This window comes from Salmo trutta, chromosome 28 (assembly GCF_901001165.1).
Source record: "Salmo trutta chromosome 28, fSalTru1.1, whole genome shotgun sequence".
Lineage (NCBI taxonomy): Eukaryota > Metazoa > Chordata > Actinopteri > Salmoniformes > Salmonidae > Salmo > Salmo trutta.
The window spans coordinates 7,264,022-7,281,559 of NC_042984.1; the positions used below are offsets into that span (position 1 = coordinate 7,264,022).

The 17,538-nt window shown below is 43.5% G+C and overlaps 1 protein-coding gene and 2 non-coding genes across 5 annotated transcripts; 1 reads left to right on the plus strand and 2 right to left on the minus strand.

Annotated features, from left to right (window-relative positions):
• Positions 1-637: 637 nt before the first annotated feature.
• Positions 638-15,515, plus strand: dclre1b (DNA cross-link repair 1B). Of its 3 annotated transcripts, XM_029718428.1 has the most exons (7): positions 639-727; positions 846-900; positions 3,505-3,719; positions 4,195-4,360; positions 8,422-8,604; positions 10,647-10,948; positions 13,974-15,515. In XM_029718428.1, the coding sequence occupies exons 3-7, from the start codon at positions 3,528-3,530 to the stop codon at positions 15,099-15,101; spliced, it is 1,971 nt and encodes a 656-aa protein (XP_029574288.1). In that variant the 5' UTR covers positions 639-727; positions 846-900; positions 3,505-3,527; the 3' UTR covers positions 15,102-15,515. The 3 variants fall into 3 exon arrangements, with proteins under 3 accessions (XP_029574287.1, XP_029574288.1, XP_029574290.1); XM_029718427.1 differs by lacking the exon at positions 846-900 and having other exon boundaries at positions 638-727; XM_029718430.1 differs by lacking the exon at positions 846-900 and having other exon boundaries at positions 652-727; positions 4,195-4,388.
• trnah-gug (transfer RNA histidin (anticodon GUG)) lies at positions 1,164-1,235 on the minus strand. Its single transcript has one exon. It is a non-coding gene; the product is annotated as a tRNA-His (tRNA).
• trnah-gug (transfer RNA histidin (anticodon GUG)) lies at positions 1,816-1,887 on the minus strand. The gene has a single exon. It is a non-coding gene; the product is annotated as a tRNA-His (tRNA).
• Positions 15,516-17,538: the final 2,023 nt, after the last annotated feature.

Here is a 17,538-nt window from a genome sequence, read left to right on the forward strand (position 1 = left end):
TAGTGGTATATAGGTGGTGGTGGTGTGTAATAGTGGTGTATAGGTGGTGGTGTGTAATAGTGGTATATAGGTGGTGGTGTGTAATAGTGGTATATAGATGGTGGTGGTGTGTAATAGTGGTATATAGGTGGTGGTGGTGTGTAATAGTGGTGTATAGGTGGTGGTGTGTAATAGTGGTATATAGATGTTAGTTGGTGGTGCAATTATTTCCTTTCCCCCTTCGTGGTTAGAGCATTGGGCCAGTAACCGAAAGGTTGCTGGATCGAATTCCAGAGCTGACAAGGTAAAGATCTGCCGTTCTGCCCCTGAGCAAGGCAGTTAACCCACTGTTCCCCGGTCACCAAAGACGTGGATGTCGATTATGGCAGCCACCCCCCCCCCCCGCACCTCTCTGATCCAGAGGGGTTGGGTTAAATGCGGAAGACACATTTCAGTTGAAGGCACTCAGTTTGTACAACTGACTAGGTATCCCCCCCTTTCCCTTTTTTTAAATTTTTGTATCACAAAATGTAACGTGATTGAATACAAGCAAACGCACAGTAGGTGGCGACATGCACAAACAAAATATGCAAATGCCTTGATACCAAAAAAGAACAAGAAGAAGAACCTTACCGCTCTTTTTGTTTTTTTCTAAAGGGGCGCACGGCGTGCGTCACGTTGCGTGGGACAGTCAGGAACACATTCACAACAATGTGGCAGAATCTTTGGAATTGGAACTAACAGTCCTGTGAGTCCAAGTGTTTACACTCCCGTGTTGCTAAATATAATAGAAATGCAACACACATGGCAGAATGCAGTGTTTCAGTAGCTTGCTATATAGCTAACGTTAGTTTGTCTTGATTTAGCTATTGTAGCTACCAGTAGCCCATTCGACACCTTGGTAGTTAATTGAATGCACAGGTTAGCTGTTGACTAACTAATGTATTCGTTTCTTTTGGCTGTTTTGCTTGATTTGTCCTTGTCTTGTTAACTAACTAGCTAGCTAACGTACGTAGCTGAAGTGATACCGTTTTTGTCTCGTTCTTTGTGCAACACTGTGTTACGTTCGCTGGTTAATCAACCTCAAAAATGGCTTAATATCAAAATGAGTTAGCTCTCAGTTTGTTTATCTAAATGAACAAAACAAAAAAGAGCCCTTATGCCGTGACATTGTGAAATCGCAATGCCGTGACCCGGATTCGAACCGGGGTTGCTGCGGCCACAACGCAGAGTACTAACCACTATACGATCACGGCGAGCTACCAGGGCGGTGTGTTAGGAGGGGATTTTGAAGCTACTCAAACGTGCACATATTGCCACGCAGTGATGTGTACACGCTAGTTAAGCGGGGTTTTTTTCTTCTTCAATAGCTCGTTCACGGATGTTTAGGAACCGGTATAATTTGCTCGTTTTTTGTTAATTAGCCGGTTCAAATCAATCAATGGGATTTTGAAAGATTAGGATGAACAGTTTCGGTGTCCGCAGTATGTATGTATGAGATGGGATGTATAATCATTATGACAGCAACGTTTTTTGTCGATACTATATATATAGTATATCTAAAGAATACGTGGATATAATAGTATATATAACGTTACAGCAATAGTGCAATAGGATGGCCTTGACTAGAACACAGTGTATATTCATATGAAACGGGTACAACAATATGTCAACATTACATTGACCAGGGCTGCAGTCTCTACGGTGCAGGGTTGAGTAACCGGCTAGTGACAGTGACTAAGTTTAGCTAAACAAACATTTTGTTTTTAACTAGACCTATAGTTATCGAGGAGGGGGAAAAAAATAACCCATTTGCCGTGACATTGTGTATCGCAATGCCGTGACCCGGATTCGAACCGGGGTTGCTGCGGCCACAACGCAGAGTACTAACCACTATACGATCACGGCGAGCTACCAGGGCTATGCGCTCAGGAGGAAGAATTAGGTTTTTAACTGAAGCCTGCAGTGACGTGGACAAGCGCAGCCATTTCATTTGCTTTGGCTGTGCAGGTAATCACGTTGTTGGTTGTCCAAGCCGGTGTAATATTTCACTCAATGTAATTGATTTGGTTTTGAAAAATATTTTCTGCTACTATGCAAACAGTATAGTTTATTGACATAGCTAACGTTAGCTAGTACTAGCAAAAATATATATTTACATTTTATTTTTTAGTTTAATCTCTCTTTTATCATACTGAGTCAGACTGAGAACAATATCTATTTTACAGATGAGCCCTAAATTACAGAAATACACACATCAAAATACAAAATGCAACGCAACCAGAAAGAAAAACATGGTCATAAATAAACATATTCATCAGTAATATAAGGTCCTCAATCAGCTTTCTGAATTGCCCCACCAAAACATCCAATTGAAGAACCATTAACAACTAAAAGCAGTTTTACTTAACTCAATAGAGACGGAAGGAATTTCCAATGAGCCATCCCTGAGACCAGGGTGTGGTCTTACATGCAGCCTGGTCTAGGCCCATTGAAGAAAGCCTCTGAATTACCGCTGAGGGATCAACACTATCGAAGTCTTTTGTCAGGTCAATTAGAGGGCAGAACAATGTTGCCTTTATCCATACAATTAACACACAATTTACACATTTCATAGCAACCCTAGCGAATATATGTATGTATATATGTATCTATATATATATATATACATATATTCGCTAGTGTTGCTATGAAATATATAAATTGTGTGTTAATTGTATGGATAAAGGCAATGTGTATTTTATTTATTTATTTATTACACCTTTATTTAACCAGGTAGGCTAGTTCACCTTTATTTAACCAGGTAGGCCAGTTGAGAACAAGTTCTCATTTGCAACTGCGACCTGGCCACGATAAAGCGTAGCAATTCGACACATACAACAACACAGAGTTACACATGGAATAAACAAAACATACAGTCAATAATACAGTAGAACAAAATAAAACAAAAAGTCTATATACAGTGAGTGCAAATGAGGTAAGTTAAGGCAATAAATAGGCCATGGTGGCGAAGTAATTACAATATAGCAATTAAACACTGGAATGGTAGATGTGCAGAAGATGAATGTGCAAGTAGAGATACTGGGGTGCAAAGGAGCAAGATAAATAAATACAGTATGGGGATGAGGTAGGTAGATAGATGGGCTGTTTACAGATGGGCTATGTACAGGTGCAGTGATCTGTGAGCTGCTCTGACAGCTGGTGCTTAAAGCTAGTGAGGGAGATATGAGTCTCCAGCTTCAGAGATTTTTGCAGTTCGTTCCAGTCATTGGCAGCAGAGAACTGGAAGGAAAGACGACCAAAGGAGGAATATGTATATTTATATATATATATATATATATATATATATATATATATATATATATATATATATATATATATATATACACATCTATCTATCTATCTATCTATCTATCTATCTATCTATCTATCGATAGATATGTGTGTGTGTATATACCAATGTTAGTTGTATGCCAAATAGCTGTTTTATAGTAGTTTGAATGGTTAACCGTGGCTTTTCCTCAGGAGGATACTCCAGAGCTGTGATAATGAATGGAAAACTCATCCCTCATACTCCACTGGCTGTGGACTTCTGGCAGGTCAGGAAGTGTCCGCATGTCCGCCTGTTCTTCCTGTCCCATATGCACAGTGACCATACTGTGAGCCTGACCTCGACCTGGGCAAACAGACCAATCTACTGTTCACCGGTTACTGCCACGCTGCTCAAACTCAAACTACAGGTGTGAAACACAAAGTAGCAATTATGTTCTACATTAAAAACAAAGCAACATTAGGAATGTAGATATTGGATAATTGTTTAAACTATTCTTGCTTGCCTATTACCAATTCTTGAGCTAGCTATTGAAATATGAATGACTGTATACACCATAGCATCAGTGGAGGCTAGTGAAGTGAGGACGGCTCATAGTAATAGCTGGAATGGAGCGATGGGATGGAGCTATGGGACGGAGCGATGGGACGGAGCGATGGGACGGAGCGATGGAACGGAGCGATGGAGACCATGTATTTGGTGTATTTGACCCCATTCCACCTATTTCGCTCCAGCCATTACTATGAGCCCGTCCTCCTAAATTAAGGTGCCACCAACCTCCTGTGCGTAGCATCTACTTTTTATTTGCAAAAGTGTTGATTAGCTTTTAGGTGTTCTATACTTCGGTTTGTGATAAGGCCTTCTCTCCTCTTCCCTGTGTTCAGGTCAGAGAGAGATGGATCCATCCTCTGGAGTTGGGGGAACCCAACATATTGCCTCTGGATGATATAGGCAAGGAGAGGTTGACCGTCACTCTCATGGATGCTAACCACTGTCCAGGGTCGGTCATGTTCCTGTTCCAAGGATACTTTGGCACCATACTCTACACTGGTGACTATACACACCATACTCTACACTGGTGACTATACACACCATACTCTACACTGGTGACTATCCTACACAGCATACTCTGGCACTGTACTTCACAGTCTCTCTCTCTAACTAGTCAACTTTGGCATTTAGCCAGCAAAATGAAGCAACACATGTTAACTCGAAATGACACAACAACAAGGTTCCAGTTTAACAAAGTTTACTATACTGTATGAACACACTACAAGGTAGCCATTACACTCACGGCTAGGTCCATCAACGAACTAACTTCCTGTGCAGGCGCACTCTTGACTGAGTGATAGCCCTGTAATAACAGAAATATAGGGATACTTAAAACATGAACTTAACAATCTCCCCCTTTTCTTTAAAGACAAATTAAACATCAACAACATAATTAAATGTCCAAGTATCAGTCCATGGAGCAATGGACTTCTGGAGAGACATAATCCAAATTCCAGAAAATGATGTAATGGCTTTTGAAGCTTCTGATAGGCTAATTGACATAATTTTTGTCATTTGGAGGTTTACCTGTGGATGTATTTCAAGACCTACCTTCAAACTTAGTGCCTCTTTGCTTGACATCATGGGAAAATCAAAATAAATCAGGCAAGACCTCAGAAAAAAAGTTGTTGACCTCCACAGGTCTGGTTCATCCTTGGGAGCAATTTCCAAACGCCTGAAGGTACCACATTCATCTGTACAAACAATAGTACGCAAGTATAAACACCATGGGACCACGCAGCCGTCATACCGCTCAGGAAGGAGAGGTGTTCTGCCTCCTAGAGATAAATGTACATTGGTGCGAAAAGTTCAAATCAATCCCAGAACAACAGCAAAGGACCTTGTGAAGATGCTGGAGGAAACAGGTACAAAAGTATCTATATCCACAGTAAAACAAGTCTTATATCAACATAACCTGAAAGGCCAGTCAGCAAGGAAGAAGCCACTGCTCCTAAACCGCCATAAAAAAAAGCCAGACTACAGTTTGCAACTGCACATGGGGACAAAGATCATACTTTTTGGAGAAATGTCCTCTGGTCTGATGAAACAAAAATAGAACTGTTTGGCCATAATGACCATATTTATGTTTAGAGGAAAAAGGGGGGAGGCTTGCAAGCCAAAGAATACCATCCCAACCATGAAGCGTGGGGGTGGCAGCATCATGTTGTGGTGGTGCTTTGCTGCAGGAGGGACTGGTGCACTTCACAAAATAGATGGCATCATGAGGGAGGAAAATTACGTGGATATATTGAAGCAACATCTCAAGACATCAGTCAGGAAGTTAAAGCTTGGTCGCAAATGGGTCTTCCAAATGGACAATGACCCCAAGCATACTTCCAAAGTTGTGGCAAAATGGCTTAAGGTCAACAAAGTCAAGGTATTGGAGTGGCCATCACAAAGCCCTGACCTCAAGCCTATAGAAAATGTGTGGGCAGAACTGAAAAAGCGTGTGCGAGCAAGGAGGCCTACAAACCTGACTCAGTTACACCAGCTCTGTCAGGAGGAATGGGCCAACATTCACCCAACTTATTGTGGGAAGCTTGTGGAAGGCTACCTGAAACATTTGACCCAAGTTAAACAATTTAAAGACAATGCTACCAAATACTAATTGAGTGTATGTAAACTTCTGACCCACTGGGAATGTGATGAAACAAATAAAATCTGAAATAAATCATTCTCTCTACTATTATTCTGACATTTCACATTCTTTAAATAAAGTGCTGACTCTAACTGACCTAAAACAGGGAATCTTTACTAGGATTAAATGTCAGGAATTGTGAAAAAACTAAGTTTGAATGTATTTGGCTAAGGTATGTAAACTTCTGACTTCAACTGTATATAAATATTTACCATAGGCTACAGTAGCAACTAAGTAACATTTCCAGAGGCACACTGACTCACCTAATGATGAAGATGAAGCCATAGGCTACTCACAGGGATGGCTACTCACAGGGATGGCTACTCACAGGGATGGCTACTCACAGGGATGGCTACTCACAGGGATGGCTACTCACAGGGATGGCTACTCACAGGGATGGCTACTCACAGGGATGGCTACTCACAGGGATGGCTACTCACAGGGATGGCTGATGCGCTCCTCTCAAGATGAGCTACATTGAAAAACAGTGTTGCTTTTAGCTCCAAATTGGGACTTGTTGAGAAAATATGTTTCTATTGGTTCTACAGACAGATTATCGGCAGTAGGCATTTGCTTTCCAAACTGTACGTTTTCCCCGTGATTATATTTTGAAATCTGCAAAAGGCAAACCGACAGCTGCAACCAAACATAGACATATAATCCAATAGATGGTAGTTCCCATTTAAGTCAGGACTGGCATTCATTACTAGTGTACCCATGATGTTAACATTCAAATTGTATGAGTAAGAGGTTACAAACCCCTTCTAAGGATTATATGTCTATGGCCACAACTCAACAAGCTGTAGCCCATATTTGATCCACATGCTGCCCAAACTGTGGCGTTCCCTACTGTAGATATACCTGTAACTGCCAAAATGAAGGAAACACTTTAGTAAACCAGGAATACAAAGTATATGTTATGGTGTGGGGTGCATGTTCCTGGCATGGTTTAGGTCCACTTGTAAAATCTATGCCAAGGAGCATTGAAGATGTTCTGGCACTTTATCTTGGTGTTTCCTTCATTTTGGCAGATACCTGTATGTGCTTGTGATAAAACTTAACAATTAGTGATTTTTAAAATAAATTAACTATCCTCTGTGCCTAAATTACACTCTCTGGTGTATTTTGAACATTGACAGTAGGCTCCTGTGGTTGGATAAAAAAAAAGTATTATGATTTTAAAAAACAAACATTTTATATAAATGTTTTGCGTCTTGGGCCGAGCTCCTGACTCACATAATTGACCAGTCACCTTTAATTATTATGCATTTTTATTTTATTTTTTATTAATCAGTTACCCAATCAAGGCAGGGCCCCCCCAGTTACCCACGTGGGCCCCCTACCTCCTCTTCTCCCCCATCTGATGATTAGCAGAGTGGCAGGAGGCAGTAGCAGGCTGTCCACACTCATTGAGAGCGGGTTCCTGAGTCCTCCTGTAGTTGGCGGTTGCAGTGAAAAACTCTTAAATATATTGTGTACAATATATACACTACACTGCTGCTATAACAGCCTCCACTCTTTTAGGAAGGCTTTCCACTAGATTTTGGAACATTGCTGCAGGGACTTGTTTCCATTCAGCCACAGTGAGGTCGGGCACTGATGTTGGGCGATTAGGCCTGGCTCGCAGTCGGTGTTCCAATTCATCTCAAAGGTGTTTGATGGGGTTGAGGTCAGGGCTCTGTGCAGGCCAGTCAAGTTCTTCCACACCGATCTCGACAAACCATTTCTGTTTGGCCCTCGCTTTGTACACGGGGGCATTGTCATCCTGAAACAGGAGAGGGCCTTTCCCAAACTGTTGCCAGAAAGTTGGAAGCACAGAATCATCTAGAATGTCATTGTATGCTATAGCGTTAAGATTTCCCTTCAATGGAACTAAGGGGAATAGTTCTTATGCTGACGTTTCTTCCAGGGGTAGTTCGGAACTCGGTAGTGAGTGTTGCAACCGAGTACAGACAATTTTTACGCGTTTTGTGCTTCAGCACTTGGCTGTCCTGTTCTGTGAGCTTGTGTGGTCTACCATTTCATGGCTGAGCTGTTGTTGCTCCTAGACGTTTCCAATTTACAATAACCACACTTACAGTTGACCAGGGCAGCAATAGCAGGGCATACATTTGACAAACTGACTTGTTGGAAAGCTGGCATCCTACGATGGTGGCACGTTAAAAGTGACTGAGTTCTTCAGTATAGACATTCTACTGCCAATGTGTGTCTATGGAGATAGCATGGCTGTGTGCTCGATTTTTATAGACCTGACAGCAACGGGTGTGGCTGAAATAGCCAATTCCACTCATTTTTGAAGGGGTGTCCACATACTTTTGTGTATATATAGTGTATGTAGTATCTGTGGCTGAAATGTAATAAAATATATATGTTGTTTTCTCACCTTAATTCTAAAGAGTATGTACCTTCTCTGTCTTTCCAGGAGATTTTCGCTACACCCCGTCCATGCTGCGTGAGCCGTGTCTGAGGACCAACACCACTATAGATGTCCTGTATCTGGACAACACTAACTGTGACCCCACACGCACCCTGCCCTCCAGACAACGAGCCACTCAGCAGATCAAAGAGATCATCCGTAGCCAGCCCAAGCACAATGTTGTGATTGGTGAGACAGAGGCTTTTAACTGTTAAGCTACTCATTTTTGTGTAGGTTGTCTGTGAACTGTAGTGGTGTGTGTGTGTGGGGGGGGGGTATGATACTGCTTGTCTTGCCTTGCTACAAGTCCTGGTAGCTCGTCATTTCTCGTATAGTGGTTAGTGCGCTGCGTTGTGGTCGCCGAAACTCTGAAATTGTTAGCTGGCTATAATCAAAACTGTAACCAAAAATACTGATAACTATTCATCTGTCCTTTAACTTGAACTGGCAGTGACCACATGCTTGAGTATGTCCTTATATTTCCCATCAGTCCTGGTAGCTCGCGGTGATCGTGTAGTGGTTAGTACTCTGCGTTGTGGCGCAGCAACCCCGGTTCGAATCCGGGTCACAGCATTGCCTAGTTAAATAAAGGTAAAACCTTTTTTTTTAATTGCGATGCAACAATGAGTAGTAGCTAACTAATTAACAAACTATCTGATTCTCTGTAGTGTGTGTGTGTGTTTTTCACATGCGTAAATGGTTTTTAAAAGCTTCAATGAGTTAGAAAACAAAATTTAAATCCAGTTTCTTCGTGGCCATGGGTGTCAGTTGGGTATGGCAGGGGGCATAGCCCGGCTCAAGAACAAACATGTAAAAGTAGGCTACAAAAAAGTTTCACACTTTCACATTGATGTCGTCATAGTTGGCCTGTCCAATAGGCTAGGGGAAGATTCGCCTAATGTAAATTGATTTTAAATTTACCAACTGTCTGTTTTGCGAACAGTGATCGGGTTATATTATTAGCCTAAATTCTAACTATGCAATCTACTCATCACATTAAGAATGGCATGCTATCTTACGTTATTCTAGAAATGCTATGATAGGTGCATTCCCTAAACTTGAAACTCGCGCTCCACCTACGCATGTCGGCATTTGAAGTCGGCCATGTTGTGATTTGATCATGTGTATTATGAGTCTATTTCATGTTGCACTGAATGTGCCGTTCCACAAGTAAATGAGACAGTATGCGATGAGGTTGAGTAGTGGTCGACGTTGTATATGTCGTTCCACAAGTAAATGAGACAGTATGTGATGAGGTTGACTAGTGGTCGACGTTGTATATGTCGTTCCACAAGTAAATGAGACAGTATATGATGAGGTTGAGTAGTGGTCGACGTTGTAATATTGCAGTGATAATGAATGGTTGGGGTAATTTTTGTTTGTTTTTGCTGTTCTCCAAAAAGTATTTCAGAGTTTTAAAATTGTGTAGAAATGCAGTAAATGAGCCTCAACTTACAAAAAAGTCCCCACTTTGCCATATCCTGTTTATCTGAACTGACCCCCCCATACTCTAGGTTTATCTGAACTGACCCCCCCCATACTCTAGGTTTATCTGAACTGACCCCCCCCTCATACTCTAGGTTTAGCTGAACTGACCCCCCATACTCTAGGTTTATCTGAACTGACCCCCCCCCCATACTCTAGGTTTATCTGAACTGACCCCCCCCTCATACTCTAGGTTTATCTGAACTGACCCCCCCCATACCCTAGGTTTATCTGAACTGCCCCCCCCCCCTCATACTCTAGGTTTATCTGAACTGACCACCCCATACCCTAGGTTTATCTGAACTGACCCCCCATACCCTAGGTTTATCTGAACTGACCCCCCCATACCCTAGGTTTATCTGAACTGACCCCCCCATACCCTAGGTTTATCTGAACTGACCCCCCCCCCCTCATACCCTAGGTTTATCTAAACTGACCCCCCCGTACTCTAGGTTTATCTAAACTGACCCCCCCATACTCTAGGTTTATCTGAACTGACCCCCCCATACTCTAGGCTTATCTGAACTGACCCCCCCATACCCTATGTTTATCTGAACTGACCCCCCATATCCTAGGTTTATCTGAACTGACCCCCCCCCATACTCTAGGTTTATCTGAACTGACCCCACTCCTGGTGGTATAGAGATGCAGTATATCATGTTTATTTATATAGATATATAAATATCTATATGTTTGTGTATGTTGTATGTGTATGTTGTAATTGTATTTCTGTGTGTTGTCTGCAGGCCTCTACACTCTGGGTAAGGAGTCTCTATTGGTACAGCTGGCCATGGAGTTTAAGACCTGGGTCGAAGTGTCCATCGAGAGACTAAAGACTCTCAGAGCCCTGGAGCTACCAGATGTCTTCACCACTGAGCCAGGAGCGGGTCGGATCAGGGCCGTGGACCAGTCAGAGATCCGCTCCACCAACCTCCTCCGTTGGAACAGGGAACACCCCACCTTGGCCATCCTGCCCACCAGCAGACCCCTGGTCTCCTTCCACCCTAACGTCCACGTGGTGCCTTACTCTGACCACTCCTCCTACCAGGTAGGGATAAGTTCAACATTGACCACTCCTCTTACCAGTAAAATAATAAGTAACTCTTTCACATTATAACATTTATCAATACTGTACATTTTTCGGTTTGACAACTTTTGAAAAAAGTTCTGTAGTTTTTGTATAACCTAGTTAAGGAGTCCCGACTAGTCCAGCTGGCCATGGAGTTTAACTTCTCTAGGGTAGGGGGCAGTATTTTGATGTCCGGATGAAAGGCGTGCCCAAATTAAACTGCCTGCTACTCAGGCTCAGAAGGTAGGATATGCATATTATTAGTAGATTTGGATAGAAAACACTCTGAAAACTGTTTGAATGATGTCTGTGAGTATAACAGAACTCATATGGCAGGCAAAACACTGAGAAAAATCCAACCAGGAAGTTGAAAATCTGAGGCTTGTAGTTTTTTCAATTGATTCCTTATTCAAACTACAGTGACTTAGGGTTCATTTTGCACTTCCTAAGGCTTCCACTAGATGTCAACAGTCTTTAGAACGTTGTTTCATGCTTCTACTGTGAATTTTAAGCGAACAAGAGGGCCTGGAGTCAGATGAGTGAGGAAATGACATGAGCTCAGAGGCGCGCACTCACGTGAGTGTGAGCTGTGTTCCTTTTCTTTTCTGACGACATTGGAATTGTCCGGTTGGAATATTACTGAAGATTTATGTTAAAAACATCCTAAAGATTGATGCTATACATCGTTTGACATATTTCTACGAACGTAAATATAACTTTTTTTTACTTTTCGTCGTGACATTTCGGCGCGCTTCCTGCATTTGGAGTAGTGGACTGAACGCGCAGAGTAGATGGACTTTATCGAACAAAACAAACATTTATTGTGGACCTGGGAATCCTGGGAGTGCATTCTTATTGACCACTGTTCCTAGGTTTATTTGAACAGTGAGAGACAGAATAACAACAAAAATATCCAGAAAAACGCAAGTAAAAAATGTTACAAATTGATTTGCATTTTAATGAGGGAAATAAGTATTTGACCCCCTCTCAATCAGAAAGATTTCTGGCTCCCAGGTGTCTTTTATACAGGTAACGAGCTGAGATTAGGAGCACACTCTTAAAGGGAGTGCTCCTAACCGCAGCTTGTTACCTGTAAAAAAAGACACCTGTCCACAGAAGCAATCAATCAATCAGATTCCAAACTCTCCACCATGGCCAAGACCAAAGAGCTCTCCAAGGATGTCAGGGACAAGATTGTAGACCTACACAAGGCTGGAATGGGCTACAAGACCATCGCCAAGCAGCTTGGTGAGGTGACAACATTTGGTGCGATTATTCGCAACTGTCAATATCCCTCGGCCTGGGGCTCCATGCAAGATCTCACCTCGTGGAGTTGCAATGATCATGAGAACAGTGAGGAATCAGCACAGAACTACACGGGAGGATCTTGTCAATGATCTCAAGGCAGCTGGGACCATAGTCACCAAGAAAACAATTGGTAACACACTACGCCGTGAAGGACTGAAATCCTGCAGCGCCCGCAAGGTCCCCCTGCTCAAGATTACATGCCCGTCTGAAGTTTGCCAATGAACATCTGAATGACTCAGAGGACAACTGGTGAAAGTGTTGTGGTCAGATGAGACCAAAATGGAGCTCTTTGGCATCAACTCAACTCGCCGTGTTTGGAGGAGAAGGAATGCTGCCTATGACCCCAAGAACACCATCTCCACCGTCAAACATGGAGGTGGAAACATTATGCTTTGGGGGTGTTTTTCTGCTAGGGGGACAGGACAACTTCACCGCATCAAAGGGACGATGGACGGGGCCATGTACCATCAAATCTTGGGTGAGAACCTCCTTCCCTCAGCCAGGGCATTGAAAATGGGTCGTGGATGGGTATTCCAGCATGACAATGGCCCAAAACACACGGCCAAGGCAACAAAGGAGTGGCTCAAGAAGAAGCACATTAAGGTCCTGGAGTGGCCTAGCCAGTCTCCAGACCTTAATCGCATAGAAAATCTGTGGAGGGAGCTGAAGGTTCGAGTTGATAAACGTCAGCCTCGAAACCTTAATGACTTGGAGAAGATCTGCAAAGAGGAGTGGGACAAAATCCCTCCTGAGATGTGTGCAAACCTGGTGGCCAACTACAAGAAACATCTGACCTCTGTGATTGCCAACAAGGGTTTTGCCACCAAGTACTAAGTCATGTTTTGCAGAGGGGTCAAATACTTATTTCCCTCATTAAAATGCAAATCATTTTATAAAATTTTTGACGTGTTTTTCTGGATTTTTTATTGTTATTCTGTCTCTCACTGTTCAAATAAACCTACCATTAAAATTCTAGACTGATCATTTCTTTATCAGTGGGCAAACGTACAAAATCAGCAGGGGATCAAATACTTTTTTCCCTCACTGTAGGTTCGTCTAGTGGCCAGCTATATAAACTTGTAGTGAGCATGGTTGAATTACCGACCTGGGTGGGGCCCATTTGATCATCTGTTATCATATTAAAACTGCAAATATTTGCCTCCACCCTATGGCAAAATGTGTAGAATTGCATAAAATTTGTTATAAAATTGCTAAATCTTCTCTGTGCCGCATTGAAAATGTGTAGAATTGCAGTAAATTAACTTTAAAGCAGATTTTCTCAGTCTTCGCTGTCACGAGGAGTTCTGTGTTGTTGCGGCTCCCCACCCCAATCAAAGTTGTCCATCCCTGGATTACACAGTCACGTTTCAATTCATTCAAAAATAACCCTTATGCTATGACATTGCAATGCTTTGACCCAGATTCAACTAGGGTTTCTGAGGCCACAATGCAGAGTATTAACCACTATATGATCACAACAAGCTACCAGGATTGTACACTTGTGGGAGATATTAGGTTTAATAGCTCAAGCCTGCAGTGGTTTAACCTTTGTATGGCTCTGCATGCAAGGAGCGTTCCAAGACCATTTTAAGATATTAAACTGGTTCTGTCTTGATATCCCATCGAGAAACTACAGTACAGACACCCTTGATTTAATTGAAATGTATATATGTAACTCATCCCTCCTTCCTACCAGGAACTGGAGGACTTTGTCTCGGCCCTGCAACCCACCTCCCTGGTCCCCATCGTGGGCAGGCTAACCTCTGGCATCCCCTCCTTCTCTGCCCTGCTGCCTAGGAGAAAACACCACGAAGTCCTGGTTCCCGAGTCAGTCCGGCACTACATGAAGGGCCGGCCTGAGTTGCCGGTTCAAGACCCTGGTCAGTCCAGCTTCCCGGGTTACAGTAACCTGCTGCGGAGGCCTATCCGACCCCCTCCACCCAGAGGGGTGGTGTTTGAGTCCCCCCCTAAGGCCCCCTCCAGAGACTCCATGCCTGGGTCGGTGGTGGACGAAGCCTGGGAGACAGGGTCCATGGAGCATCCTCATCAGGAGGAAGAGATGGATGCAGATAAAGATGGAGAAGATTCAGACTGTATACTGATGGATCTGAGTAAAGACCATAGCCCTACCAAAGACATAGGGCCCAGATCCAGCCCGAGCCTGACCAGAGACCCCAACCCCAGCCTGACCAGAGACCCCAACCCCAGCCTGACCAGAGACCCCAACCCCAGCCTGACCAGAGACCCTAACCCCAGCCTGACCAGAGACCCCAGCCTCAGCAGAGACCCCAGCCTCAGTAGAGACAGAGCCCCATGGAGCCTGAATCTGGTCCACAGGGTCTCAGAGAACCTGGATTTGGAGGAGAGTGTCCCTTTCAGTCAATTCACTCAGAGTAACTTCACAATCATGGAGGTCCTGAGAAACACTGCAATTTCACTGAGGCCCAGAACTGTGAGAGAGGAGACCCATCCTCAGTATTTGCCTCGTGACAATGACAATATGGCTGCCATAAACTGTAACTTAAACGCAGCATCAGTTAACATAACCAGTTCCCACAATGGACACCCAGACCAGGAGATAGAACGTCTTCCATTACCTCTTCTAAGCCTGAGCACCTGTTCAGGTGACAGTACCTGTGTGAACACTAGTGACCCCACTGAAACACATACACAACCTGAACCTACAGAAGACTGTGAGATGTCTCTTCTGCTGTCCCTCCCTTTCTCTGAGGAGGACGTGTCCGTCTCTGGCTGCTATAGGAACACTCTTCTTGACCGGAGCTTTTTGGAAAAGTTCAGCCTCTCTCCTTCACATTTAGAGTAGGGTTAAGTTGCCCAAGCCTAGACACTGATCTCAGGTCAGTTTTGCAATTTCCCCCACTAATGGCTAAGGGTATGATTGGGAGAGGGGAAACTGATACTAGATCTGTACCTAGGGGAAACTGATCCTATATCTGCACCTGGGGGAAACTGATACTAGATCTGTACCTAGGGGAAACTGATCCTGTAGCTAGGGGAAACTGATCCTATATCTGTACCTAGGGGGAAACTGATCCTATATCTGTACCTAGGGGAAACTGATCCTATATCTGTACCTAGGGGGAAACTGATCCTATATCTGTACCTAGGGGGAAACTGATACTATAGCTGTACCTAGGGGGAAACTGATCCTATATCTGTACCTAGGGGAAACTGATCCTATATCTGTACCTAGGGGGAAATTGATCCTAGATCTGTACCTAGGGGAAACTGATGCTAGATCTGTACCTAGGGGGAAACTGATACTAGATCTGTACCTAGGGGGAAACTGATCCTAGAGCTGTACCTAGGGGAAACTGATCCTATATCTGTACCTGGGGGGAAACTGATCCTAGATCTGTACCTAGGGGGAAACTGATCCTAGATCTGTACCTAGGGGGAAACTGATCCTAGAGCTGTACCTAGGGGGAAACTGATCCTAGAGCTGTACCTAGGGGAAACTGATCCTAGAGCTGTACCTAGGGGGAAAGTGATCCTAGATCTGTACCTAGGGGAAACTGATCCTAGATCTGTACCTAGGGGGAAACTGATCCTAGATCTGTACCTAGGGGGAAACTGATCCTAGATCTGTACCTAGGGGAAACTGATCCTAGATCTGTACCTAGGGGGAAACTGATCCTAGATCTGTACCTAGGGGGAAACTGATCCTAGATCTGTACCTAGGGGGAGCCTTCCAGTGAGGGAATAGCAGTCTTCAGTTCCACTCTGCTGGGGAGAGGTACCTTAGCTGCTAATGCCAGACAGAGACAGAGGACAATGTGAATACTAACGTATCAACATTCTTTCCTCCACATTCCTTAAGAAGACTTGTACTGTTTTTTTGTTTTTTTTTGTTTTTTGCTATGTCAGATGGAGATTTTCCATTTAAGTTTGTTTTTGGGGTTCAGGACTAGGCTTAATCTGTGTCTGGGGAAACTGGCCCGTTATGTTGACTTTAAGTGAAGTGCATATTTCACTGTGTCATTTAATTTCTGACATGATTGGTGTTTATACAGGTGCAGTATTTACTCAGCTCTCACCTACTCTATGTTATGGCTAGGTTGTAGGTTGCATGGATTCATTTCATTTCCTGTAATGTGCCACAGTGATTGAACCATGTTTTAAGGATTCCTTTCCTGTAATGTGCCACAGTGATTGAACCATGTTTTAAGGATTCATTTCCTGTAATGTGCCACAGTGATTGAACCATGTTTTAAATGTGACTCATTAGTGAAAGACTACATCCTGTAGCCCATGTGTTCTATGTATTTTAACGCTTCTCACAGTATGTATGTATGTATGTATGTATGTATGTATGTATGTATGTATGTATGTATGTATGTATGTATGTATGTATACCCAAACATTAGGAACACCTTCCCCCGACTGGTGTCAAGCTCCCTGCCATCCAGGACCTATATGTCAGACAGAGGAATGCCCGAAAAACTGCCAAGGACTCCAGCCACCAAAGGCCATAGACTGTTCACTCTGGTACTGTCCGGCAAATGGTCCTGGTGCATCGGCTCCCATACCAACAGGCGCTGAGACAGCTTCTACCCACAAGCCATTAAACTGTTAAATAGTTCATTAAATGGTTACCCGGACTATCTGTACTGACTCTATGCACACTCACAAGACTATACACTGAGTGTACAAAACATTAGGATCACCTTCCTAATATTGAGTTGCACCGCCCTTTGCCCTCAGAACAGCCTCAATTTGTCGGGGCGTGAACTCTACAAGGTGTTGTAAGCGTTCCACAGGGATGCTGGCCCATGTTGACTCCAATGCTTCCCACAGTTGTGTCAAGTTGGTTGGATGTCCTTTGGGTGGTGGACCATTCTTGATACACACGGAAACTGTTGAGCATGAAAATCCCAGAAGCATTGCAGTTCTTGACACAAACAGGTGTGCCTGGCACCTACTACAATACCCCGCTCAAAGGCATTTAAATGTTTTGTCTTGCCCATTCACCCTCTGAACGGCACACATACACAATCCATGTCTCAATTGTCTCAAGGCTTAGACATTTTACATTTTCATTTTAGTCATTTAGCAGACGCTCTTATCCAGAGCGACTTACAGTAGTAAATGCATACATTTCATACATTTTTCCCCCGTACTGGTCCCCCGTGGGAATCGAACCCACAACCCTGGCGTTGCAAACACCATGTCTCTACCAACTGCTCCTTCTTTATTCTCCTCCCCCTTCATCTACACTGATTGACGTGGATTTAACAGGT

Bases quoted from the DNA above. Each gene is read 5' to 3' on its own strand.
- dclre1b (XM_029718427.1), top strand. From the start codon at position 3,528: ATGAATGGAAAACTCATCCCTCATACTCCACTGGCTGTGGACTTCTGG. The intron at 4,361-8,421 runs GTGACTATACAC...CTGTCTTTCCAG, and splicing joins TGGCACCATACTCTACACTG to GAGATTTTCGCTACACCCCG. The intron at 8,605-10,646 runs GTGAGACAGAGG...TGTTGTCTGCAG, and splicing joins CAAGCACAATGTTGTGATTG to GCCTCTACACTCTGGGTAAG.